This window comes from Gambusia affinis, linkage group LG14 (assembly GCF_019740435.1).
Source record: "Gambusia affinis linkage group LG14, SWU_Gaff_1.0, whole genome shotgun sequence".
Classification (NCBI taxonomy): Eukaryota; Metazoa; Chordata; class Actinopteri; order Cyprinodontiformes; family Poeciliidae; genus Gambusia; species Gambusia affinis.
In genome coordinates, this window is record NC_057881.1 from 6,992,062 (window position 1) to 7,019,913 (window position 27,852).

Genomic DNA, 27,852 nt, shown 5'->3' on the forward strand with positions numbered 1-27,852 from the left:
TCACTTGTACAATCAAGAATAATAAATGCATAAAAAATGTAGTGAATATTACATTTTCTGTTCAGTCCAAAGGTATTTTAACTTATTTGAAAAGCTTTTACACAGCTAAAATAAGGCTGGTTGATATTTGAAACAAATAACAGCATCAGTTTCTATCTAGTTTTGCTTTAAACCTATCAAAGATTTTTCTTTATATACATTTTTGAGAATGCAAAGCAATAAAGGGAAAATTATAATTAGTACATAACAGCAGATTATATTTTTAATTACAAATGTATTAAAGTAAATCCCATCAACCCCACTCACTCTGTACATAGTACATAATAACACAATTAAATCCCTGCAGTCCAATCTTAATAGAATCTTCTGGAAAGGAGTCCATGTCCAGTCAAACTCTCTTAATGTCTCCCATACTGAATGGAGAAGTCTTTCAGGAAGAGCAGCAAATAGATCAACATTTGTGAATTAGCGGCTCCATAGATTTCCAGTTTTAAAGCATGAACCTTTTCACTGGAGAATATGGCAGCAAAAAACTAAATATCACTCAAGGAAAGAGTTTCAGGGATGCACATCTCCAAGTATCCAAATGTCAAGATCCAAAATAACACATTTGATAAGTTAAACACTTTCTCCCATTTTACAGAAAAGAAAGTCCTTCATTCTATAACTTTAGTTTTTATCCAAATTACTTTTATAGTAACTTTAACACAGCTCATACATGAAAAGTACTTTTACAGCTTTTCCCCTGTGTGACTCCTCATGTGCTCTTTAATATGATGTTTTAGACGAAAACACTTCCCACAGATCACACACACAAAAGGCTTTACACCTGTGTGAATCATCATGTGCTGAGTTAAAACTTGTTTTCCACAAAAACATTTTCCACAGGTCTCACATGAAAACGGCTTTTCACCCCTATGAGTTCTCATGTGAACTTTGAGAGTACATTTGTGAACAAAACGCTTTTCACAAATCGCACACTCAAAAGGCTTTACGCCTGTGTGAATCTTCATGTGCTCAGTTAAATATTGTTTTAGACGAAAACTTTTTCCACAGGTCCCACATGAGAAGGGGTTTTCACCGGTGTGAAACGTCATGTGCTTAGTTAATTGCAGTTTCTGCCGAAAACATTTTCCACAGTTCACACACGAAAAAGGCTTTTCCCCGGTGTGAATTGTCATGTGCTGAGTTAAAAAACATTTTAGACGAAAACATTTTCCACAGGACACACATGAAAACGGCTTGTCACCAGTGTGAATCTTCATGTGATCAGTTAAAGCCGTTTTCATACAAAAACCCTGTCCACAAGTCACGCACAGAAAAGGCTTTTCACCAGTGTGAGTCCTCATGTGCTGAGTTAAATTCCGTCTTTCAGGAAAGCTCTTACCACAGGTCCCACATGAAAACGGCTTTTCACCCGTATGAGTTCTCATGTGAACACTGAGAGTAGATCTTAAAGTGAAACGCTTTTCACAAATCGCACACAGAAAAGGCTTTTCACCTGTGTGAATCTTCATGTGCCCGCTTAAATATTGTTTTTGACGAAAACATTTACCACAGGTCTCGCATGAAAACGGCTTTTCACCTGTGTGAATCCTCAGATGCCGAGTTAATTGAGATTTTACTCTAAAACATTTTTCACAGTTAATACATGAAAACGGTTTTTCACCGGTGTGAATCTTTATGTGACCTGTTAAAGTACTTTTTTCACAAAAACTTTTACCACAGGTCCCACATGAAAATGGTTTTTCACCAGTATGAGTTCTCATGTGAGCATCAAAAACAGATTTGAAAGCAAAACGCTTTTCACAGATGACGCATGAGAAAGGTTTTCTTCTTTCCTGATTTTGGTTCTCAGATTCAGCAGCTTCCTGGAAGATGACTTTGTCATCTTGGTTAACCTGCAGAGGTTCCAACTCCTCCTTTTCCAGAGAGGAGCTCTTCTCCTGGCTGTGAACTTTATGTTCCAAGCAATCTGGACAAGAAAACAGAAAAAAGAAGAATTGTTAACTTTATTGTTGACCTCAATAAACATATTAAAGTAAATGATAGACGACTTTTAGCATGTCAGACTGAAATGAACAAAATAACACACTTGAAAACTCAAGAGTGCAGACAGATCAGTTGACATTTGGAAAATTATCAAATGACCAGATTTCATAAATTATTTTTTATTCATTATGAAATCATTTAGTGTAAGCATTAATGATATTTAAAAGTAAATGTTATTTTTAGATCTTACTTATTTTGGAGCTATTCTTTATTTTTATTACTTTGAAATATGTTAATATTTATTTTTTTGTCCACTCTATATTTTGGTGTTTTATTTGCAGTTTATTTGTATGCTGCCAATTAGTTATTTTATGTATTTCTTTAGAACTTTGGGTCCATTTTCTATAACTATAGGGACTGGTATAAGACCAGCATGCAGTAGGTTGGGCTTGTGGATTTCAACCAGGAAACAGTGAAAAGTTTGATCTTTGTTATTTGCTTGCCAAACTAGAAAAAATAAATCATAAATGCAACCTTCAAGTTTTATGGACATTGCACTTCTTCTGCCTGCGTACAAAGCATCACCTCAGTGCAGAAGTGGCTCGTTGACTGGATGTTTGACAAATAATCGCCACTACAATTTATTTAATATAAATCACTATTAAATTTTACACCACCAATATTATTTTTTATACTTCTTCCTTTACTAGTCTTGTGATGCAATGTTCATAATTCTGCTGTTTCCAAAAACAAGTCTCAGTAGTTACATAAGTGGGAGAGATAAAAAAAAGGAATTACAGCCAGTAGTACAGCTGAGGTACATTTTCTGTATATATAAATAAGCGATTTTCATAGCATTGTTGTGATGTCTGCATTCATTTGTCTAACAAAACATTATACAGGAACAGTTACTAAAAGATATTAACCTATTTAAACCCAATTTTTTTTCCTGCAAAGCATCCTATTATTACCCACCTGGAATATACTGGGAAAACTCTACAGCAGGAACGTCTCCCTGTTCCACCAGACCAAGCACTCAATTTTGTCTTGTCCTAAGCCAGTTTCAGGTAAGACATCATCTTATTTAAGCAATGCAGTGCACTAAGCACAGGCCACAATTTGTGGAAAAGGTTGCTTGTTGGGAGAATGGAAACTCTTTTTCAACTGCGGGAATGACGGTGACATTATTTTGAGGTATTTAATCTCAAAATAAACAGTGATGCAAACAGTGATGTAAAAAATGCTGAGTAATCATGCTCAGATTAGCATAAACATTAGTTCATCGCAGAAGTCTAAGAATCTAATGTTTCCCAACTCTTAAGTCTATTTCTTTAAATGCAAAATCAAGACAGAAAAACGGAAGAGTACATTTCCCCCCAAAAGTCAGACATTATCCAGTTTTTGGCTTCTGAAACTCTGAAATTTTCAACTCAAAACGTTTCTGGAAAAAACAAGAAAATTTCTTAGACTAATATGACAATTTCTGAGTTTTTTATTGGAAATGTACAATAGCTCTGATGCACTGCCAATAGAATAATAAAATGTCGGCCACTACGAGGAGGAAAGAAAAGAAAACAGCTTCCTGTCCAGGGAAGGCACGACAGACTCAACGGGCTGGTTGTCATGCTTACATTTCCTCTTCCTACGACAAAAAGATGCATGCGGTGATGAAACTCTCATTATATATCTTAAATAGAAAACCCCGTAAAGGATATTTGTACAAAAATAATTTACTTATATGTGTTTACAAAATAATTTTACTGATTCCCTCTCGAATAATCCAGCAGTAAAAAGTTCTGGCCATGTGATCCATTCACACGACCTAGAAAGAAAATGCATTACTTAGAGAAGACAACCTATTATTTTTGTTTTGAAACGTTAACTGGCCGCCATAACAACACTTTTAGAACTTCGGGAAGTTAGAAAACATGTCTGGCACCAATCGTTGCCTGTGGGATTGAGGGGGTTAAAACCTTAAACTGCCTCCAAAAGCTGGTGTTTCCTACCTATTCGGTGTAAAATTATCTGGGGGGTTCGGGAAAAATCCAGCAGTCTGCGCGGGCCATCCATCTCTTCCTCCTATTTGACGATTATTTCTTTAAATTGTTTTTGTTACTTCAGTTAGCAGCTTGTTGATAAACTCGTTTAAACTGGATTGAAGTTTTCTTCTTCTACTACTACTACTACTTCTTCTTCGTCGTTTTATTGGTGGTTGGCAGAAAACTTTAAGTAGTATTACCGCCACCTACTGATATGGAGTGTAGCTCGATTAAAGACATTTTTTAAACACTCGCACATTAAAAAACGGACCATGGCCCGGTCCCAATGCTCACTCTGTGAAGTGTGGATTCAGTCAAGTGCACATATGGGTTCGACTGCGCAAGTTATAAGCCTGCAAACATGTGAGGATTGGGTCAGTACGCCCCTGTGTCCTAACTTTGACATCCAACAGGACAGGTCCCTGTTTAGCCATTTGTGCTTAAACAGCGACCTGTTTCAGCACAAAACAAATCATTTGAAATTTACAATAAAGGTATTTTTGCTTTCCTAAATCATTGTTGGAGATATTTGATCGAGATTTATCAACTATCAGAAATTTTAAATCAACACATAATTATCTCTTTCCCCTGAGACATTCCTCAGCTCCTTGTACACTAACATTTATTCTGACATCTGTATAACGATGCATCGTTTGATGCATTATTCCTCTATCTGCTGCTTTATGTGTTCCCTGAAAATTATACCGTAAACCTGAGATTGGAACAATTTTAACTGCATGTCAACATTAACTTTTTATAGCCTCATTGATATTTGTCTAATAGTAGATAAATTGGATCCAGGAACATATTAGCTATGCTCTGAAGATCCTGGCTGTACTGTGAAACATTGTTGCTGGTTTGGGGGAGTGTCTGGGTTTAGGGCATCTGGGGGTCTGTGGCCCTCATCTGGAGCTTCCACCAGCAGCAGCATATGTTGCATTTAGAGGAGAGTGCAGTTGTTCCAATTTCCTTCATGTTATTAGAACTAAGACGAGAGAAAAAGTCATTTATGGAAATCAGTCACACATACTTTGTGCAATCAATGCATGAAAATTAGTTTGTGAGGAATCTTGAACTTTCTTTAAAGTACAAACAAATTTTATTTCATTTGAAAAGGTTTTAAATAGGTACAGTAAGACTGGGTAATATAACTTGAACTAACTGAGAGCATCAGTTTCAACCTCATCTTGCTTTAAAGACAAACCTATCAGAATTATATTTTGTATAGATTAATTAAAAACAATCACCCATTCCAGTACGTTCCATTTCTTATTTTAAAAAAAACTGTAAAGGTAAACCCCCAAAAAAGTCAATCCTGCTAGTCCAATCTCATTAGGATGTTTTGTCAGGGAGTTCAGGACCAGTCAGACGCTGTTGATGTTGCCTGTACTAAACATTACTAAAATGAACAATTTTCCCTCAGAATAATAACAGCTCATAGATCCATGTCTTGTTTGGATTCTCCATAGTTTTTCAGTTTTTAAGAATGTTGCGCGACAGAAACTGCGAGCAAAGAAAAAAAATTCAGGGTTGCTCATCACTGAGTAGGTGACAAGTCATACAAGGAAAATACTTCTACAACTTTTCACCTAAGTTGCTCCTCAGGTGCAGAGTTAAGTCGCACTTTTGACGATACCTTTTTCCACAAGTCACACATGAACACAACTTTTCACCAGTGTGAATCCTCATGTGTCGAGTTAAATGCTGTTTTTGACGGAAATATTTTCCACAGATCCCACATAAAAACGGCATTTCATCAGTATGAATTCTCATGTAAACAGTGACAGATGATTTGAAAGTGAAACGCTTTCCACAGGTCGCACAAGAAAATGGCTTTTCACCGGTGTGACTCCTCAGGTGCTGGGTTAAACTATGTTTTTGACAAAAACCTTTTCCACAGGTTTCACATGAAAACACATGTGAATCATCATATGCTTGGTTAAATTCTGCCATAAAAAAGGTCATTTTTTTCTCTACATAAATAAGCCATTCTCACAGCTAGTAGTGAAGTTTGCGCTCATTTATCTGATATCAAAACATTTATTCGGGAAAAGAACATTTACTAAAATGATCCTCATACAGAAAGCTTCATACATTTAGACCTTAACTTGAATACAAACGCTGTGTTTCCTACCTATTCGGTATAAAATTATCCGGGGCCTCCGGGAGAAATCCAGCAGTCTGCGATGATCATCCATCTCTTTCTCCGACTGGACGAGGATTTTTTTAAACTCTGTGAATGTTTCTTCAGCAGCAGTTAACTGATCGTTGATAAACTCGTTTAGACAAACTCTCGAAAGTTGAACTCGAAAGTTCAACAAAAAAGTTCTTCCTCCCGTTCTTCTTCTTTGGGATTTTATGACTGTCGCCATTCGCATTGTTGCATTACCGCCCCCTTCTGGATAATACGAGCAAATAAGGTAAAATATCTATTTTCTTCAAGGACTCTAAAACCGAGACTGATGGTGGACAACCCATCGGTTAGAGAGTTAGTCTTTTTCCAACTTTTGTCACTTAATCCTGACAAATAAAAGTCAGTAACCAAGCAGTTTTCAACACATTCTGTGTATTTAGAAGTTTTTATTGCCAATAAAAGAAGATTGAAATTGGATGATGGTAGGGGACAAAAAAGTCGACTTCCTGAAATGATCAGAGTTGGGTTTCTGGAAAATCCTGTTCTAATCTAAAATATAACAGATTACCAGATAAAAGAAATTTCTAATTACATAACCATTGGTGACATTATTTGCCAAAATTATGAGTGGAGAACTAAATATTTTAGCTGCATGAAATAATCTGTTTCCCTGCTCAACGCTGTTTGGATGGAGGAAAGGTTATTTCAGGCGTCTAAAACATTTGGTAACTTTGGCAAATAAAGAGTGAATGTTACCAAATTCACAGGATTTGCTGTTGATGATGAGAAGAAAAAACACAATTAAAGACTTGCTGGTAAATTAATTAGTTCCCATGTTATAAAGGGGGGAAAATTATATAGGGAAGCAAAAATTATTGGTCCCCAGCCAGCTTCTCTCCTCTTATATGGCAACGAAAAATTATGAATACAAACAATGTGTTGGAAGCAGTGTTCTACAGATTATATCCTGCTATATATTGTTACTGCCAAACATCAGAATATATATTGTGACATGAATTTTATGCCATATTGCACATCCCTACTCTTTAGTAAAGAAAAATGCAAATCAGTCCCTCTGTATGTTATTATAATGTTCTGGAAAGGAGTTCATGTCCGGTCAAACTCTCTAAATGTTCCTTGTATTGAATGTAGGAGTTTTCAGGGATGCAAAATGACAACAAATAAATCAATGTTTGTGGATTGGAAGCTCCACAGATTTCCAGTTTTTAATTATGCACTTTGTGCTGCTCAGTATATAAAAATGAAGGTATCTTTCAAGGAAAAGGCCCAAGTATCCAACTGTCAAGATCCACATTATGACATTTAGTAAATTACATTAAACTATTTCTCCAGGTTGACAAGGTTCTGTGTTTTTTAGACTCCACTAAAGCTTTTGATTAAACTATTTTTTAAATTGTGCCATGCTAGTGTGCCCAAATATACAGTAAGATGTCTGTCCTATTGGTATGCTAATCAAACTATGCAGGTCAAATGGGACAACTGTATGTCTGCATCCTTTCATGTCAGCAATGGAGTCAAGGAAGCATTTTTAATTTTAAATGAATGACCTCTCTAACCGGTTAAACTTGTGTAGAACTGATTGTAAGATTGGAGATACAATTATTAATCATTTAATGTATGCTGATGACCTGGTGGTTTTTAGTCCAAGTTCAGCTGGTCTTCAGAAGCAGCTTAATGTCTGATCAGCATATGATGTTAAATTCAAACCATCAATAAGTCTCATTTTAATTTGTCACACTTAATAGGAAATAAAGAGTATTTTCACATTTCAAGCTATCTAGTATTTTATTGAATGTCTCAACTGAAGCAAAATATCTTTGTCATGTTTGTTTGTGGTGAATCTTTCATTTTATTTAAATTACAAATGCATTTATTTCATTTGAAAAGATTTCAATTAGGTAGAGTAAAACTGGTTAATATAAATGGAAAAAAATGAAATCAGTTTCAATCTCATTTTACAAAACTATCACAAATACATTTTTTGCAGAGTTTTAGAAAAAAAACTTAACCATTGTATACATTCTATTTTTGATTTTAAAAAACTACAAAACTAAACCCACAAACTCTCTATTGTACAGAATAATACAAATCAATCCCTCAGGTCCAATCTTGTCAGAATGTTCTGGAAGGGAGTCCATGTCCAGTCAAACTCTGTTAATGTATGAAATAGTCAGTGGGCCCCCATGCCTCTTCATCTATCAGCATCAGTACTGGCACTCCTCAGGGCTGTGTGCTGAGCCCTCTGCTCTTCACGTTGTACACACACAACATACAGTTTGACATAAACAGTTTGTTAATACAATAACATACAGTTTATCATTATTGTTTTATGATACAGAAAATGCCCCAAAAAGCAAAAAAAAAACAACAAAGCGTCTCTGAAGGAAAATGTGTCATGGTTTCACATCTCCAAGTATCTAAATGATCACATTTAACAAATTCAACAATTTTCAGCTTTATAGACATGAAACCCCTCCAGTCTTTCCTTCTAGTTTTTAACCAAATCAATTCTATAGTGAACCTCAACATTGGAGATGTATGGAAAATACTTCTACAGCTTTTCACCTGTGTGAATCATCATGTGCCGAGTTATGCTGGGTTTGTGACGAAAACCTTTTCCACAGTTCACACATGAAAACGGCTTTTCACCAGTGTGAATCATCATGTGCTGAGTTAACTGCTGTTTTCGGCAAAAACTTTTTCCACAGTCCACACATGAAAATGGCTTTTCACCAGTGTGAACCATCATGTGCTGATTTAACTGCTGTTTTCGGCAAAAACTTTTTCCACAGGCCACACATGAAAATGGCTTTTCACCAGTGTGAACCATCATGTGCTGATTTAACTCCTGTTTTCGGCTAAAACTTTTTCCACAGTTCACACATAGAAACGGTTTTTCACCAGTGTGAATTATCATGTGCTGATTTAACTGCTGTTTTCGGCTAAAACTTTTTCCACAGTTCACACACGAAAACGGTTTTTCACCAGTATGAGTTCTCATGTGCTGAGTTAAATTATGTTTTTTACAATAACTTTTTCCACAGTTCACACATAGAAACAGCTTTTCACCTGTGTGAATTATCATGTGCTTAGTTAACTCGTGTTTTTGTCTAAAACGTTTTCCACAGTTCACACATGAAAACGGCTTTTCACCTGTGTGAATTATCATGTGCTTAGTTAACTCGTGTTTTCGACTAAAACTTTTTCCACAGGTCACACATGTAAACAGCTTTTCACCAGTATGAGTTCTCATGTGATCAACAAAAACAGATATGAAAGCAAAACGCTTTTTACAGGTCACACATAAGAAAGGTTTTCTTCTTTCCTGATTTTGCTTCTCAGCTTCAGCAACTTCCTGGAAGACGTCTTGGTTCCTGTTTGGTTCTGATTCAGTGTGGTCTGTTTGCTCGTCAACAGGAACCATCATGAAGGTATCAGTCTCCTGTTTTAATTCAATCTGTTCTTCTCCCTGACTGCAGTAAACGTCTTTCTCTTCCACTGTTATCTTCTGGTGTTCTAGAACCTCCTGCTCTAATTTTATTTGCTGATGCTCTAGAACCTCCTGCTCTTCTTTTATATGCCGATTTTCGGTCCATTCCTGTTCTTGTTTCACCTGCAGAGGTTCTAACTCCTCTTGGTCCAGAGTGGATCTCCTCTCCTGCTCACATAGCAACTCCTTACAAATGTTATGTTGCTGGCAATCTGGAGAAGAAAACAGAAAAAAAGAGGAATTGTAAACATTACTGAAGTGAATAAATAACAGACTTTCAAAGTTTAAAATAGAAATCACCAAATGAACACACCTGAAAATCAGAGTATAGACATTTAGAAAGATCAGTTCACAAATTCAGCTGACATTTGGAAAATTATCAAATTAAAAAATATTTGTTATTCATTGTAGGCATTATCTGCTGAACGCAGCTGAGACAGGCACCAGCAATATTTTACCCCATTAATGAAAAGAAAATGGCTGATTGTCATTATTGTTCACATAACATAACAAATCATTGTATGTTTAAAAGTACATTTTTATTCAAGTATTTTCTATCTTGAAGCTGTTTATTTTCTATTTTCATTACCTTGAACTTTGAGATCAATTTTAGGTTAATTGTCTTTTTTGTTTCTTTACTTTTAAAGAAACAAACAAAATCCTCACCCAAGAATACAGAATCTTGACAGTGGGTTTCAGTTATTGGTGTGAAACTGTGGAATGAATTGAATGATGAAAGTTATGTCCTTTCTTGGTGAGCTTTAAAATGGAAAATGATAAAATATTATGTTGTTAAGTACATTCATATATGTATTGTGAAAATATCTTGGTAGGTTGTTGGGTATAAAATAGGATGGGCAAAAATAAGCTTGACTTTAGTCTACTCCTATTTTGCGGACAGTTTACCAAAATAAAGTGGTTGATTGACTTTCTATAAGTACAGGGACTGGAACAGGACCAGCATGCACTGGGTTGGGCCTGTGGGTTTTCACTAGAACAGGAGAGGAAAACTTTGGCCTTTGTAATTTGTTTGCCAAACTGGAAAAAATACACCATAAAAACAATCTTCCAAGTTTTTTGGACATTAAACTTCTTTTACCTACGTACGAAGCTTCACCTCAGTGCAGCGGTGGCTTGTTGACTGAACTTTTATAAGATATTTGGTTTAAGAAACAATCGCCACTACAATTTATTATAAACTTTACAGCTACTAACACAACTGATATTGTTTTATGCTGCTTGATTTACTAGCCTTGAGCTGCATTGTTCACATTTCTCCTGTTTACGAAAGTAAGTTTGATTAGTTAAAGGAGGAAGAGACATAAAAAAGGTAATTTTCTCTCTACATAAATAAGCCATTCTCACAGCGTAATTATGATATCTGCGTTCATTTATCTGATAACAAAACATTTATACGGGAAAAGAACATTTACTAAAATGACCCTCATACAGAAAGCTTCATACATTTAGACCTTAACTTGAATACAAACACTGGTGTTTCCTACCTATTCGGTATAAAATTATCCGGGGAGTCCGGGAGAAATCCAGCAGTCTGCGATGATCATCCATCTCTTCCTCCGACTTGACGATGATTTATTTAAACTCTGTGAATGTTTCTTCAGCAGCAGTTAACTGATCGTTGGTAAACTCGTTTAGACAAAATCGAAAATTCAACAAAACAAATCATGCGCCATCTTGTTTTTCTTCCTCCTATTCTTCTTCCTTGGGATTTCATGACTGTCGGCATTCACATTGTTGCATTACCGCCCCCTTCTGGATAATACGAGCGGGTGACGTATCTTGCCCAAGGACCATCTACTGGGATGAAACATAAAGCGGTAAACATGCTAAAGAAAAACTCAAAACTTTTAAATGAAACACTGCATTTTATTAGCTTCTAAAACATTAGTGTAACTTTCAGATCTATCTAAATACACATAAGTCATTTCAATATATATATAAAAATAGACAGTAATCTTTAACAGAAGACAGCTCAGCAGGAAAGACTAAAATGTTATTACAACTAAATTGAGGGAAACGGCAAAATTATTGAAGACAATCACACATACTTTGACAATCAATGCATAAAAATTAGTGTATTGGATTCTGCATTTACTGTAAACTACGAATTGATTTTATTTATAATTAATTAGGTAGTTAAGACTGGTTAATATAATTTGAAACAAATAAAAGCATCAATTTCCACCTTGTTTTGCTGAAAAGACAAACCTATCAGATATTTTTTTTTACAGATTTGAGAACACTTATATAAATGTAGATATCAGCTGGCAAAAGTTCTTTACTTGACAATATTAGATTAGAATCTGTACAAAAATGAATCAGGTGTTTAGCAAACAGCGAGTTTTTATCTGAGACGTCTGCATTCATGTCACCCATAACAACTACGTTATGGTGAAGAATAAAATGACAAATTAGGCCTCTTCATTACAATATGTTTTTGTGCTCTAATTATTACCCGAGTGATTTCTAATGTGAACAGTTAAGACATTTTTCATTCAAACCTTTTTCAAAAATCAGACACCAAAAAGGCCTCTTATTTGAGTGAATTACAATATGATTAAGTAAAACAAGTTTTTGCCTGAAATATTTCCCACAAGTCACACATTAAAAAGGGCTTTTCCCCAGTGTGAGTTCTCATATGAGCATCAAAAGCAGATTTGAAAGCAAAATACTTTCCACAGGTCACACATGAAAATGGCTTTTCACCTGTGTGAATCGTCATGTGAAGTGTTAAATGGCGTTTCTGAGTAAAACACTTGCCACAGTTCACACATAAAAAAGGCTTTTCACCTGAGTGAATCGTCATGTGCTCAGTTAAATATTGTTTGCAACTAAAGCTTTTCCCACAGGTGATACATGATAAAGGCTTTTCTCCTGTGTGAGTTCTCACATGAACATTGAAAGCAGATTTGAAAGCAAAACATTTTCCACAGTTCACACATGAAAAAGGCTTTTCGCCTGTGTGAACCATCATGTGACTAGTTAAAACATGTTTTTGGCTAAAATATTTTCCGCAGGTACCACATGACAGGCTTTTTCTTATATGTTCTCATATGACTAAACAGATTTGAAAGCAAATGTGCAGATCACATTGAAAGGCTTTTCCTCTGTATGACATCAGAAGTGAAAAATGTTGAAAAAAACATTTACCACGAGTCATGCATGAAAACTGATTTTCAGCCATATGAGTTCTCATGTGAGTCTCAAAAGCAGATCTGAAAACAAAACACTTTTCACAAATGACACATGAGAAAGGTTTTCTTCTTTCCTGATTTTGGTTCTCAGCTTCAGCAGGTTCCTGGAAGATGACTTGGTTCTTCTTTGGTTCTGATTCACTGTGGTCTGTTTGCTCATCAACAGGAACCATCATGAAGTTATCAGTCTCCTTTTTTATCTCAAGCTGTCCATCTCCCTGACTGTAGTAACCTTCTTTCTCATCCACTTTTATCTGCAGACTTTCTAGATTTTCTTCTTTTATCTGATGATCTTCTGGCTCTTCTTGTTCTTGTTTCACCTGCAGAGGTTCTAACTCCTCCTGGTCCAGAGAGGATCTCCTCTCCTGGTTATAAACGTTACACTTCAGGGAATCTGGAGAAGAAAACAGGGAAAAAGACGAATTAACTTCATTGAAGTAAATTAAAAACCTTCATCATTTAAGAAAGAAGGCACCAAAAAAACAAACACCTGAAAATTCAAGAGTTTGAAAGAGACATCACATATAGTTGACCTTTAGATTTCTAATTGTTGTCCTCATGTATGAAAATGAACATGCATAAAAAACATGCATGCAAATTTGCTCATCTTTCCTTTACATATACAGAAATAAATCTGTGGTTTTTTAATAAATACATTTGTAAATTAGTTTATATACCCAGAAAACTTCCACCATGTCTCCCAGTAACTAAGGCAATTGTCCTTGTATTTCAAGAGCTCCAACGAGAATAACTCTACATTTTATTTAGAACAGGGATGCCCAAAGCCTCAAAGGCCGGCATCCTGTACGTTTTGGTACGCTCCCTGGTTTAGCACACCTGGATCCAATGATGGCTCATTAGAAGGCCTAAGAAGAACACCGACATGCTACCACCAGGGAGAGAACTAAAACGTGCAGGATCCTAGACACATTTTAATGTATTTAGAATTTGGCTTAAAGTTGATTTTCCATATTTGTGTCTCACATTTTCACAACAGATAAAAGGTTTGCGTATATTTATACAAACTTTCACACGTGTTCAATTTTATACCAGCCAGCTTTTGCATAAAACATGTGAAAACACACTTCATACATTAAAATGATTTATTCCTCATATTCTTTTAGTTATTATTAGTTATTGTTATTTTAAAATACATTTTATTATGTTTAGTTGTTTTAACAGAGCACTACTATATTTAGACAAACACAAATGTCATAATTTTTTCCTCTGCTTATTTGACTTGATCCGAGTTACAGATCCTGAGTATCAGGACTGCTTTAACAGTGATGTTGCACAATCTGAAGGATAATAAAATATTAGTCAGCAATGACGACTGAAGCTCTGCTGTTAACATCCAGATTATGTTTTTCTTTATTTGTTAACAAACAAACCTTTTACAGTGTAAATGGTAATGTAAAAACAGTATTAATGTTTTATATTACCATTGTCATAAACCTGGTTTACTTTTCTCACCAGTAATAATAAATTTCACACATTACCCTTTTCACATTTCCAAACAGGAAACATCAACTGTTTTAAAACTTTACTGCTTTTAGCTTTAGATTAACTGGCATGAGCATTAAAATGTACATTGATTTTAAATCAATACCAATCAAAATAGAATTACTAGACCTACAAAGCAAACAGAATTTAATTTAATTTAGCGTTGTCTCAAATTTGACCTCAATTCTTACACTTCATGAACAAATAGTTTCTCTACCTTTGACATTTCCTGGAATCACTTTAGTCTTATGCTCTGATCTACATTGAGACATCAAGCATCTTGCACTTGTAACCACTATTTAATTTAATTAGCAATAAATTCAGTAGGAAAGTTACTTTTGTTCTAGGGTCACACAGGAGGATGATAAGCATATAAGTTTTAACAACTCAAGTTTATTTTTCTTTCCCCACAAAAAAAATAATAATCCAGGTAACAAAAATTACCTTAATAAAACCAAGGTATAAAACTTAAATTGCCTACCATTATAAAATAATCTAATATTTAGAAAAATTAGTGTAGGTTTTCTAAACTGTAAGTTTTTTTTCCCCTCCAGGTTGTCTTTTTGTGAGCTCTAGTGTCCCTATGAATAATTCTATAAATATGATTGTTTTAGAGTCAAATGAAAATTTCAACGTTGATAGACTAAATAGTTTCATTGTATTTTTTCCGAAATATTCAAGACTCTACCAGTAAAACGTCTCAGAATAATATACATGGCATTATAAAATCAAAAATGTGAATTTTTGATTTTATCTGTTTAAGCACCCTGGTTGTAACAACCTGGGTTGTTATTCTTCTTTCTACCTAATTAATTAGTTTGTTATTGACTTTTGGTCAATTATATTTCTTACGTATACATTGCAAATTGTACTTCGATTACAATTTGATAATATTATGTCTCCTTATTTCTTTTACTCCTCCTATAATTGATGTAGATACAAGGGTGTTATTTATAATGTATAAAGGTCTTGTTTATGTCATTTAATTAGCTCTACATCCTCAAGAAAATGAAAAATATGGTGCTTTAGAAGATAATTTATCTTTTACGGTGCCATTAATACCGAAATTTATAGTAAATAATAAAGAAGTTGCGGTGTTCTGATTTAGTAATGTAAATAGATTAGTTGTGTTATCACCCCCACGCCACTAGAGGCAGTAGCAAGCCCGAGAAGATGCGACTAAGGAGCAGATTTAGAAGTACACGGAAAGCTACAGTATTTGTTAAAAACTGTGAGCTGCGCTGAAGTAAATAAAAGAGAAAAGTTCCAATACACGCTGAGAGTGAAAATTAGTCCTAAAGATGAAGCTATATGAGACTGACAGTGGTCCGTCCCCGCCCTTTTCTGTATGCTGCAGCGATGTCCTTCTCCTTCGCCACCACTGCTCCTATCCCAACCTCAGGAAAGCACTACAGATGCAGGCAGATTAATATGCCGAAATGAAATCAAAGTATAATTTGTTCATTTCTGAAAAAAAAAAAAAAACAGAATAAATTGTACATAAAAATATTTCAAAATGATAGATAAAAAAACCAAAACAATAAAAAATAATGTGCCATTTTTAGGTGCACCTCATCTGCACTGCATTAATTCTACTGTGGCTTGAAAAGTAATAATACCCCTTGAACTTTTTCATATTTTGTCACATAACCACATTCGTAAATATATTGCATTGCAATTTTATGTGAATAACCGACATAAAGTGGGAAACAATTGTGAAGCAACACTGACCATGTGAACTTTGACTGGGCCATTCGACCACATGAATATGTTTTGTTTTCAACCATCGCATTGTAGCTTTGATTTAATGTTTAAGGTGGTTGTCGAGCTGGAAGGTGAACCTCCACTCAGCTGTATATTTTTCAAATATAACTCTCTGTACTTGTAAAGAGGGAAAAGCCAATAAGAAAAAAAGAACACAACGGAGATCACTGGCTTCATTTTCTCTCTACACAAATAAGCTGTTTTCACAATTGTGATGTCTGCGTTCATTTACCCGATAACAAAACATTTATACGGGAAAAGAACATTTACTGAAATGATCCTCATACAGAAAGGTGCAGATATTTAGACATTAACCTTCAAACAAACGCTGGTGTTTCCTACCTATTCGGTGTAAGATTATCTGGGGCCTCCGGGAGAAATCCAGCAGTCTGCGATGATCATCCATCTCTTCCTCCGACTTGACGATGATTTATTTAAACTCTGTGAATGTTTCTTCTGCAGCAGTTAACTGATCGTTGAGAAACTCGTTAAGATACTTCTAGAGAACATTCAACACAACAGACCATGTGCCGTCCTCTTCTTCTTCGGAGTTATATGACTGTCAGCTTTCATGTCATTGCATTACCGCCATCTTATGGATTATGTGATGATCACATCTAAAGATTTCTGATACACTTGTCTCTGAAAAACGTAAAATCTTTTCTTAGTAATAATACAAGACAGAAAGAGAAGAGAGAAAAGCAGAAAAGAGAAAAATCAGACTAAACAAATACAAATTTCTTACATCTTTGAAGTAAAAGGTTTTTTTATTATTCATGTTTTTACATAGAGTTAGACTTGTTAATATAATTTGAAACAAATAACAGTATCAGTTACAATCTCATTTTGCTTGAAAGACAAACCTATCAAAGACTTTTTTTTATAGATCATTTTGAGAAGGCACAACCATTAAGGAAAATTTACAGCACATTGTATTTTTGATTATAAATTTATTAAAGTAAATGACATCCACCCACCCACTCTTTCTCTATACAGGATAGAAGAATACAAATCAATTCCTCAGGTCCAATCTTGTCAGAATGTTCTGGAAGGGAGTACATGTCCGGTCAAACTCTGTTAATGCATGAAATAGTCAGTGGGCCCCCATGCCTCTTCATCTATCAGCATCCGTACTGGCACTCCTCAGGCTGTTCTGAGCCCTCTGCTCTTCACGTTGTACACACACAACATACAGTTTGACATAAACAGTTTGTTAATACAATAACATACAGTTTATACAGTTTAAAAAAAACGAAGCATCTCTGAAGGAAAATGTGTCATGGTTTCACATCTCCAAGTATCCAATTGATCACATTTACAAAAACAACAATTTTAAGGTTTATAGACATGAAACCCCTCCAGTCTTCCATTCTAGTTTTTAAACAAAACAATTCCATAGTGAACGTCAAAATAAGACAAGTATGGAAAATACTTCTACAGGTTTTCACCTGTGTGACGCCTCATGTGCCGAGTTAAACTGTGTTTGTGACTAAAACTTTTTCCACAGTTCACACATGAAAACGGCTTTTCAACACTGTGAATCATCATGTGCTGAGTTAAATGCTGATTTTGTCTAAAACTGTTTCCACAGGTCACACAAGAAAACGGCTTTTCACCAGAGTGAATCATCATGTGCCGAGTTAACTCCCATTTTCGACCAAAACTTTTTCCACAGGTCACACATGGAAGCGGCTTTTCACCAGAGTGAATCCTCATGTGCTGAGTTAGACAATTTTTTTGACTAAAACTGTTTCCACAGTTCACACAAGAAAACGGCTTTTCACCAGTGTGAATCCTCATGTGCCGAGATAAATTCTGTTTTTGACTAAAACTTTTTCCACAGTTCACACAAGAAAACGGCTTTTCACCAGTGTGAGTTCTCATATGAGCAACAAGAACAGATTTGAAATTGAAATGTTTTTTACAGATGACACATGAGAAAGGTTTTCTTCTTTCACTCTTTTGGTTCTCGGCTTCAGCAGCTTCCTGGAAGATTTCTTGGTTCTTGTTTGGTTCTGATTCAGTGTGGTCTGTTTGCTCATCAACAGGAACCATCATGCAGGAATCAGTCTCTTGTTTTAGCTCAAGCTGTTCTTCACCCTGACTGCAGTAAACTTCTTTCTCATCCACTTTTATTTGCTGATGTTCTAGATCTTCCTGCTCCCCTTCTATCTGCTGATTTTCAGTCCATTCCTGTTCCTGTTTCACCTGCAGAGGTTCTAACTGGTCCTTGTCCAGAGTGAAGCTCCTCTCCTGCTTACATATCTGCTCCTCATAAACGTCATGTTGCAGGCAATCTAGACAAGAAAACACAGAAAAACAAATTGTTGACTTTATTAAAGTAAACGAGAGAAGAATTTCACTGTTTAGTACAGAAACCACCAGATAAACTATTGTTCCCTGATTGCACTATTCTGACTGATTGCTGATTTCAGATTTTTAAAATGTCTGACCTGCCAATTCCTATTTTGACTAATACATTTTTTTTTATCTGATATGTTGCTAAATATTGCAAGAAAGTCACTCAATTGGCAACAGTGAGGGAACTATTAACTGCAAATGTGCAAATATGACCTGTTGGGGCATTACATTGTTTTTATTTGTTATGAAATTATGCATTGTAGGCATTATTGTTATTATTTAAGAGAACATATTATTATTGTAAAGTTTTTTTCAAGTTATTATTATATTTTAAAACTACTATTATTACTATCACTATTTCCTGCTACTTATTTCACTAGTCGTGCACTGCATTGTGTCTACACTGGCTGGAGAGGTATTCATACCCCTTGAACTTTTCCAGATTTTGTCGCATTCTGACCACAAACATAAATATAATTCTTTGGCATTTTACGTTTAAGACCAACATAAAAGTAAGGTAAGGTAATTTTACTTATATAGCACATTTTCAGCAACAAGGCATTTCAATGTGCTTTGCATGAATTAGAGGAAATACAGACAAATAGGCCTGTTGTGATAAATGATAAATTAATTAATCGTACGATAAATTAAAACTATCGATGTCATTTTAATTATCGGCTTTATCGTCTCTTCCAGCCTTTTTCTCTTTCTGTTGATGACGCTAAATGAAAAAGGCTCAACTCCGGTGCTCTCCACTGACCCTCCCTTCCTCATTTCCTCAGTGTAATGTCCAGGGCACACTACACCATCTTAGAGTGTAGTGTGCCCTAATGTGTCCCTTTCTCTTTTTATTTTATTAGAAACTGTGGAGTACTAATTTTAACCCAGAAAAGGAATTAGAACAAACTTGGAATCCAGAAAAACTACCTTAGCAACTACTTTTTAAGACTCCTACTCTTCCAAACCAGAAAAGGAATTAGACCAGAGGATACTTACTTACTTACTTATACTTATCTGCCAACCCTGAATACGAGTATCTGGTTTATTTACTTTGGATCAACATTTTTAGGTTTTTCTTCTTTTGCTCTTTCTTTTGGATTGTTATTTTCTTTGTATTTCCTTTTAATTCCTGTAAAGCACTTTGTATTGCAGTTTGAAGTTCACTACAGTGGGCCCATTTTCTCTAAGTATAGGGACTGGAACAGGACCAGCATGCACTGGGTTTTCACTAGACCAGGAGAGGAAACAATGAAAAATTTGGTCTTTATTATTTGATAACGGAATAAAATAACATTAAAACAATCCTCCTTCATTTATCTGATATCAAAACATTTATTCGGGAAAAGAACATTTACTAAAATGATCCTCATACAGAAAGCTTCATACATTTAGACCTTAACTTGAATACAAACGCTGGTGTTTCCTACCTATTCGGTATAAAATTATCCGGGGAGTCCGGGAGAAATCCAGCAGTCTGCGATGATCATCCATCTCTTCCTCCGACTTGACGATGATTTATTTAAACTCTGTGAATGTTTCTTCAGCAGCAGTTAACTGATCGTTGATAAACTCGTTTAAACAAACTCGAAAGTTCAACAAAACAAACCATGCGCCATCTTGTTTTTCTGCCTCCTATTCTTCTTCTTTGGGATTTTATGACTGTCGTCATTCACATTGTTGCATTACCGCCCCCTTCTGGATAATACGAGCAAATAAGGTAAAATATCTATTTTGCCCAAGGACTCTAAAACCGAGACTGATGGTGGACAACCCATCGGTTAGAGAGTTAGTCTTTTTCCAACTTTTGTCACTTAATCCCGACAAATAAAAGTCAGTAATCAAGCACAGTTTCCAACACATTCTATGTATTTAGAAGTTTTTATTGCCAATAAAAGAAGATTGAAACTGGATGATGGTAGGGGACAATAAAGTCGACTTCCTGAAAAGATCAGAGTTGGGTTTCTGGAAAATCCTGTTCTGATCTAAAATATGACAGATTACTGGATAAAAGAAATTTCTAATTGCATAACAACCATTGGTGACATTATTTGCCAAAATTATGAATGGGGAACTAAATATTTTAGCTGCATGAAATAATCTGTTTCCCTGCTCAACGCTCTTTGGATGGAGGAAAGGTTATTTCAAAATATCTTTGTCATGTTTGTTTGTGGTGAATCTTTCATTTTATTTAAATTACAAATGCATTTATTTCATTTGAAAATATTTCAATTAGGTAGAGTAAAACTAGTTAATATAAATGGAAAAAATGAAATCAGTTTCAATCTTTTACTCTCATTTAACAAAACTGTCACAAATACGTTTTTTGAAAGAACTCAACCATTATACACAATCTATTGTTGATTTCTTCTATAAGCATCAATACTGGCTCTCCTCAGGGCTGTGTACTGAGCCCTCTGCTCTTCACGTTGTACACACACAACATACAGTTTGACATAAACAGTTTGTTAATAATAACATACATCTTCTTACATCCCTATCCTTAGTGGGGTCGGGAGGAGCTGATGTCTATCTCCAGCTACGTCCCGGGGGAGAGGCGGAGTCACCCTGGACAGGTCGCCAGTCTGTCGCAGGGCAACACAGAGACATACAGGACACACAACCATTCACACACACACACTCACACCTAGGGAGAATTTAGAGAGACCAATTAACCTGACAGTCATGTTTTTGGACTGTGGGAGGAAGCCGGAGAACCTGGACAGAACCCACGCATGCACAGGGAGAACATGCAAACTCCATGCAGAAAGACACCGGGCCGGGAATCGAACCCAGGACCTTCTTGCTGCAAGGCCACAGCTCTACCAACTGCGCCACTGTGTAGCCCCAATAACATACAAAATATTCCAAAAAACAACAAAGCGTCTCTGAAGGACAATGAGTCCTGGTTTCACATCTCCAAGTATCTAAATGATCACATTTAACAAATTCAACAATTTTCAGCTTTATAGACATAAAACCCCTCAGTCTCTCATTCTAGTTTTTAACCAAATCAATTCTATAGTGAACCTCAACATTGGAGATGTATGGAAAATACTTCTACAGCTTTTCACCTGTGTGAAGCCTCATGTGCCGAGTTAGATTACCTTTTTGACTAAAACCTTTTCCACAGTTCGCACATAGAAATGGCTTTTCACCAGAGTGAATCCTCATGTGCTGCGTTAACTCCTGTTTTCGACTAAAACATTTTCCACAGTTCACACATGTAAACGGCTTTTCACCAGAGTGAATCATCATGTGCTGAGTTAAATCCCGTTTTCGACTAAAACCTTTTCCACAGTTTGCACATAGAAATGGCTTTTCACCTGTGTGAATCATCATGTGCCGAGTTAACTCGTGTTTTCGACTAAAACTTTTTCCACAGGTCACACAAGAAAACGGCTTTTCACCAGTGTGAATCATCATGTGCTGAAGTAGATCATTTTTTTGACTAAAACTTTTTCCACAGTTCACACATGAAAACGGCTTTTCACCAGTGTGAATCCTCATGTGCTGAATTAAACTCTGTTTTTGACTAAAACTTTTTCCACAATTCACACAAGAAAACGGCTTTTCACCAGTGTGAATCATCATGTGCTGAGTTAATTCCTGTTTTTGACTAAAACTTTTTCCACAGTTCACACATGAAAACGGCTTTTCACCAGTGTGAATCATCATGTGCTGAGTTAATTGGTTTTTTCGTCTAAAACTTTTTCCACAGTTCACACATGAAAACGGCTTTTCACCAGTGTGAATCCTCATGTGCTGAGTTAAATTCTGTTTTTGACTAAAACTTTTTCCACAGTTCACACAAGAAAACGGCTTTTCACCAGTGTGAATCCTCATGTGCCGAGTTAATTGGTTTTTTAGTCTAAAACTTTTTCCACAGTTCACACATGAAAACGGCTTTTCACCAGTGTGAATCATCATGTGCTGAGTTAATTGGTTTTTTCGTCTAAAACTTTTTCCACAGTTCACACATGAAAACGGCTTTTCACCAGTGTGAATCATCATGTGCTGAGTTAATTGGTTTTTTCGTCTAAAACTTTTTCCACAGTTCACACATGAAAACGGCTTTTCACCAGTGTGAATCATCATGTGCCGAGTTAAATTCTGTTTTAGACTAAAACTTTTTCCACAGTTCACACATGAAAACGGCTTTTCACCAGTGTGAGTTCTCATATGAGCAACAAGAACAGATTTGAAAGCAAAACGCTTTTTACAGATGACACATGAGAAAGGTTTTCTTCTTTCCCTCTTTTGGTTCTCGGCTTCAGCAGCTTCCTGGAAGATTTCTTGGTTCTTGTTTGGTTCTGATTCAGTGTGGTCTGTTTGCTCATAAACAGGAACCATCATGCAGGAATCAGTCTCTTGTTTTAGATCAAGCTGTTCTTCACCCTGACTGCAGTAAACTTCTTTCTCTTCCACTTTTATTTGCTGAAGTTCTAGATCTTCCTGCTCTTCTTTTATCTGCTGATTTTCAGTCCATTCCTGTTCTTGTTTCACCTGCAGAGGTTCTAACTGGTTCTTGTCCAGAGTGAAGCTCCTCTCCTGCTTACATATTTGCTCCTCATAAACGTCATGTTGCAGGCAATCTAAACAAGAAAACACAGAAAAACAAATTGTTGACTTTATTAAAGTAAACGAGAGAAGAATTTCACTGTTTGGTAGAGAAACCACCAGAAAAACTATTGTTCGCTGATTGCACTATTGTGACTGACTGCTGATTTCAGATTTTTAAAATGTCTGACCTGCCGATTCCTATTTTGACTAATACATTTTTTTATCTGAAATGTTGCTAAATACTGCAAGAAAGTCACTCAATTGGCAACAGTGAGGGAAGTAATGACTGCAAATTTGCAGATATGACCTGTTGGGGCATTACATTGTTTTTATTTGTTATGAAATTATGCATTGTAGGCATTATTGTTATTATTTAAGAGAACATATTATTATTGTAAAGTTTTTTTCAAGTTATTATTATATTTTAAAACTACTATTATTACTATCACTATTTCCTGCTACTTATTTCACTAGTCGTGCACTGCATTGTGTCTACACTGGCTGGAGAGGAATTCATACCCCTTGAACTTTTCCAGATTTGGTCGCATTCTGACAACAAACATAAATATAATTCTCTGGAATTTTATGTTTAAGACCAACATAAAAGTAAGGTACGGTAATTTTACTTATATAGCACATTTTCAGAAACAAGGCATTTCAATGTGCTTTGCAGGAATTAGAGGAAATACAGACAAATAGGCCTGTTGTGATAAATGATAAATCAATTAATCGTACGATAAATTAAAACTATCGACGTCATTTTAATTGTCGCCGTTATCGTCTCTTCCAGCCTTTTTCTCTTTCTGTTGATGACGCTAAATGAAAAAAGGCTCAACTCCGGTGCTCTCCACTGATCCTCCCTTCCTCATTTCCTTAGTTTAATGCCCAGCGCACACTACACCATCTTAGAGCTGTTGGTCGATTGTCGGCCCATTTTCAAAACCTGAGAGACCAAACATTAGCCGACAGAAATCCTAGGTGCCGTGTGGTGTCCAACAATGGGCACAAAATAATGGCAGTTGTAAGGATGTCGTCAGTAAGGGAGCAAGGTGGGAAGGAGCATAAGGCAAAGATGGGTATGGAGGGCGCAAAGAAAAAAAGCGTAAGGCTTCACCGAAAACCAGAGTGCTTGTTTACAACTGTGAAGTAACATTGATTTCAAACTCATTTCATTTTGGGCCATAATAAGAATCTGAATGTGCGGTGTACTGTGGTGGCGCAGGGGGTTAGCACGGCCCATATTTGGAGGCCTTAGTCCTCGACACGGACGTTGTGCGTTCGACTCCCGGTCCTGACGACCTTTGCTGCATGTCTTCCCCCCTTTCCTCACCCTCTTTTCTGTCTGCCTACTGTCGCAAAAATACGAGCCACTAGCGCCGCAAAAACTCTTTGGAGAAAAAAATGGAAAAAGAAAAATTTGAATGTCCTTAAACGGCCGGTTGTGCCAGATAAAACCGATCAGATGTCAAAATATCAATAAATTTTCCTCTCTTGCTCTCGGTGAAGGTAGATGCTTTTCTCCTCTGCTCCCTTCCTGCCCTTCTTGTTCTGTTGTCTTGTCGTTTTCTATATTTTTGGAGCCTTTCTTTACACATCCTCCATATCTACAAATAATAGATCTGGTCAACTGGTCTCTCAATACAATTGATCAAATTTTCTCGACGAAAAGATTCGGCACAGGATAGCACTCTGGCTCTCTGTATCCCTCTCTATCTGTGTGGACAGAGACACAAGTTGTATGAGAGTCTTTCCGAGACTCAGTCCAGCTGAGGACTCTAAAACTCACTAACAGAATGGAATCGATCTTGAAGAAGTTGCCTGACCTAAGACATTCTATATCTGAATGGACTTTCCCCGTGTTGCCTTGGAAGGGCTGCATATTTTCAATCTCCTTGAAGAAATGTAAACATAAAGCTCCTTCCCACCTCAACCCTTCCTGTTATCCATGCAGCTGTGGAGCTGAATGCTCCCAAGGACATTCTTTGATACCATCTTATCGGATTTCTGCTGGGAGGCTGAGCAACGTGGTTTCATGACCCTGTGATGTCACCGCCTTCACTCATGTCTTTGTTTTGTCTGAATGTTGCCATGCGCCCTAATGTGTCTTTTTCTCTTTTTATTTTATTAGAAACTGTGTAGTACTCATTTTAACCCAGAAAAGGAATTAGAACAAACTTGGAATCCAGAAAAACTACGTTGCAGTTTGAAGTTCACTACAGTGGGCCCATTTTCTCTAAGTATAGGGACTGGAACAGGACCAGCATGCACTGGGTTTTCACTAGACCAGGAGAGGAAACAATGAAAAATTTGGTCTTTATTATTTGCTAACGGAATAAAACAACATTAAAACAATCCTCGCTCATTTATCTGATATCAAAAAATTTATTCGGGAAAAGAACATTTACTAAAATGATCCTCATACAGAAAGCTTCATACATTTAGACCTTAACTTGAATGCAAACGCTGGTGTTTCCTACCTATTCGGTATAAAATTATCCGGGGCCTCCGGGAGAAATCCAGCAGTCTGCGATGATCATCCATCTCTTCCTCCGACTTGACGAAGATTTCTTTAAACTCTGTGAATGTTTCTTCAGCAGCAGTTAACTGATCGTTGATAAACTCGTTTAGACAAACTCTCGAAAGTTCAACAAAACAAATCATGCGCCATCTTGTTTTTCTGCCTCCTATTCTTCTTCTTTGGGATTTTATGACTGTCGTCATTCACATTGTTGCATTACCGCCCCCTTCTGGATATTACGAGCAAATAAGGTAAAATATCTATTTTCTTCAAGGACTCTAAAACTGAGACTGATGGTGGACAACCCATCGGTTAGAGAGTTAGTCTTTTTCCAACTTTTGTCACTTAATCCTGACAAATAAAAGTCAGTAACCAAGCACAGTTTCCAACACATTCTGTGTATTTAGAAGTTTTTATTGCCAATAAAAGAAGATTGAAACTGGATGATGGTAGGGGACAAAAAAGTCGACTTCCTGAAAAGATCAGAGTTGGGTTTCTGGAAAATCCTTTTCTAATCTAAAATATAACAGATTACTGGATAAAAGAAATTTCTAATTGCATAACAACCATTGGTGACATTATTTGCCAAAATTACGAAAGGAGAACTAAATATTTTAGCTGCATGAAATAATCTGTTTCCCTGCTCAACGCTGTTTGGATGGAGGAAAGGTTATTTCAGGCGTCTAAAACATTTGGTAACTTTGGCAAATAAATAGTGAATGTTACCAAATTCACAGGATTTGCTGTTGATGATGAGAAGAAAAAACACAGTTAAAGACTTGCTGGTAAATTAATTAGTTCCCATGTTATAAAGGGGGGAAAATTATATAGGGAAGCAAAAATAATTGGTCCCCAGCTAGCTTCACTCCTCTTATATGGCAATGAAAAATTATAAATACAGAGAATGTGTTGGAAGCAGTGTTTGGTGACTGACACCAAAAGGTGTGAGAAAACCTCCACACAAGACCTCGTTTATTTATTTCACAAATCAATCAGAAGTGCAGTGAAAATGGTCGGATCCGCCTCTCAGTCTGCAGTGTGCGCTGCCGATACAGAGGAAAGAGAGTTTCACAGGGGAACAGAATTTCACACAAGACCGGTCTTTCCAAAACCAGACAGACTGCACACAGAGTAACAAATTTGTGTTGTTTAAATGACCGTTGGAGGATTAAAGCTCAGAGCAGAAGTAGAAAAACCTGCAAAATGTGTGGAAGAGAGGAAATACAAGCATTTTGTTTCACCACCTTAAAACGAAGTGTGCACACAAAAACGTGTCAAAAGAGATTTTATAAATGTTTACACTCCACTCAATTAGTATATGATTTTTCTTATTTTGGTTTCTATTGTACGTTTTCTACAGATTATATCCTGATATATATCGTTACTGCCAAACATCAGAATATATATTGTGACATAAATTTTATGCCATATTGCACATCCCTACTCTTTAGTAAAGAAAAATGCAAATCAGTCCCTCTGTATGTTATTATAATGTTCTGGAAGGGAGTTCATGTCCAGTCAAACTCTCTAAATGTTGCCTGTATTGAATGTAGGAGTTTTCAGGGATGCAAAATGACAACAAATAAATCAATGTTTGTGGATTGGAGGCTCCACAGATTTCCAGTTTTTAATTATGCACTTTGTGCTGCTCAGTATATAAAAATGAAGGTATCTTTCAAGGAAAAGGCCCAAGTATCCAAATGTCAAGATCCACATTATGACATTTAGAAAATTACATAAAACTATTTCTCCAGGTTGACAAGGTTCTCTGTTGTTAGACTCCACTAAGGCTTTTGATTAAACTATTTTTTAAATTGTGCCATGCTAGTGTGCCCAAATATACAGTAAGATGTCTGTCCTATTGGTATGCTAATCAAACTATGCAGGTCAAATGGGACAACTGTATGTCTGCATCCTTTCATGTCAGCAATGGAGTCAAGGAAGCATGTTTAATTTTAAATGAATGACCTCTCTAACCGGTTAAACCTGTGTAGAACTGATTGTAAGATTGGAGATACAATTATTAATCATTTAATGTATGCTGATGACCTGGTGGTTTTTAGTCCAAGTTCAGCTGGTCTTCAGAAGCAGCTTAATGTCTGTTCAGCATATGATGTTAAATTCAAACCATCAAAAAGTCTCATTTTGATTTGTCACACTTAATAGGAAAAAAAGAGTATTTTCACATTTCAAGTTATCTAGTTGTTAGAGAATTTTCGGAATTATCATTTTGTTTTGACTTTAGGTGAAATTCA

At 36.1% G+C, this 27,852-nt stretch overlaps 6 protein-coding genes across 12 annotated transcripts in view; 1 reads left to right on the plus strand and 5 right to left on the minus strand.

Annotated features, from left to right (window-relative positions):
* LOC122843869 (gastrula zinc finger protein XlCGF57.1-like) overlaps positions 1 to 11,449 on the minus strand; it is a 28,777-nt gene extending 17,328 nt beyond the window's left edge. The window contains exon 1 of one of the 2 annotated variants that reach the window (XM_044138973.1): positions 11,289 to 11,449. The gene's annotated coding sequence lies outside the window, so the exon portion shown is untranslated. Of the gene's footprint in view, positions 1 to 6,272; positions 6,307 to 11,288 lie in introns of those variants that run through there. The other variant, XM_044138972.1, reaches the window with a different exon arrangement.
* LOC122843843 (gastrula zinc finger protein XlCGF57.1-like) overlaps positions 1 to 27,852 on the plus strand; it is a 697,541-nt gene that overhangs the window by 277,808 nt on the left and 391,881 nt on the right. The window lies entirely within an intron of this gene.
* Positions 660 to 20,188, minus strand: LOC122843871 (gastrula zinc finger protein XlCGF26.1-like). 2 transcript variants are annotated; one of them, XM_044138976.1, is made up of 3 exons: positions 20,103 to 20,188; positions 6,166 to 6,323; positions 660 to 1,975 (listed from the first exon to the last, which is right to left on the minus strand). In XM_044138976.1, the coding sequence occupies exons 1-3, from the start codon at positions 20,186 to 20,188 to the stop codon at positions 732 to 734; spliced, it is 1,488 nt and encodes a 495-aa protein (XP_043994911.1). In that variant the 3' UTR covers positions 660 to 731. The 2 variants fall into 2 exon arrangements, with proteins under 2 accessions (XP_043994911.1, XP_043994912.1); XM_044138977.1 differs by lacking the exons at positions 6,166 to 6,323; positions 20,103 to 20,188 and adding an exon at positions 3,999 to 4,301.
* Positions 7,953 to 20,145, minus strand: LOC122843885 (gastrula zinc finger protein XlCGF8.2DB-like). Of its 4 annotated transcripts, none has more exons than XM_044138999.1 (3): positions 20,054 to 20,145; positions 16,501 to 16,607; positions 7,953 to 9,888 (listed from the first exon to the last, which is right to left on the minus strand). In XM_044138999.1, the coding sequence occupies exons 2-3, from the start codon at positions 16,562 to 16,564 to the stop codon at positions 8,738 to 8,740; spliced, it is 1,215 nt and encodes a 404-aa protein (XP_043994934.1). In that variant the 5' UTR covers positions 16,565 to 16,607; positions 20,054 to 20,145; the 3' UTR covers positions 7,953 to 8,737. The 4 variants fall into 4 exon arrangements, with proteins under 4 accessions (XP_043994934.1, XP_043994935.1, XP_043994932.1 ...); XM_044139000.1 differs by lacking the exon at positions 20,054 to 20,145 and adding an exon at positions 13,176 to 13,285 and having other exon boundaries at positions 7,953 to 9,727; positions 16,501 to 16,708; XM_044138997.1 differs by lacking the exon at positions 20,054 to 20,145 and having other exon boundaries at positions 16,501 to 16,711.
* Positions 17,593 to 20,083, minus strand: LOC122843888 (gastrula zinc finger protein XlCGF7.1-like). The gene is made up of 2 exons (XM_044139003.1): positions 19,947 to 20,083; positions 17,593 to 18,455 (listed from the first exon to the last, which is right to left on the minus strand). The coding sequence occupies exons 1-2, from the start codon at positions 20,008 to 20,010 to the stop codon at positions 17,593 to 17,595; spliced, it is 927 nt and encodes a 308-aa protein (XP_043994938.1). The 5' UTR covers positions 20,011 to 20,083.
* On the minus strand, positions 21,530 to 27,794 carry LOC122843860 (gastrula zinc finger protein XlCGF57.1-like). 2 transcript variants are annotated; one of them, XM_044138960.1, is made up of 3 exons: positions 25,557 to 27,794; positions 22,658 to 23,111; positions 21,530 to 22,489 (listed from the first exon to the last, which is right to left on the minus strand). In XM_044138960.1, the coding sequence occupies exons 1-3, from the start codon at positions 25,798 to 25,800 to the stop codon at positions 21,577 to 21,579; spliced, it is 1,611 nt and encodes a 536-aa protein (XP_043994895.1). In that variant the 5' UTR covers positions 25,801 to 27,794; the 3' UTR covers positions 21,530 to 21,576. The 2 variants fall into 2 exon arrangements, with proteins under 2 accessions (XP_043994895.1, XP_043994894.1); XM_044138959.1 differs by having other exon boundaries at positions 21,530 to 23,111.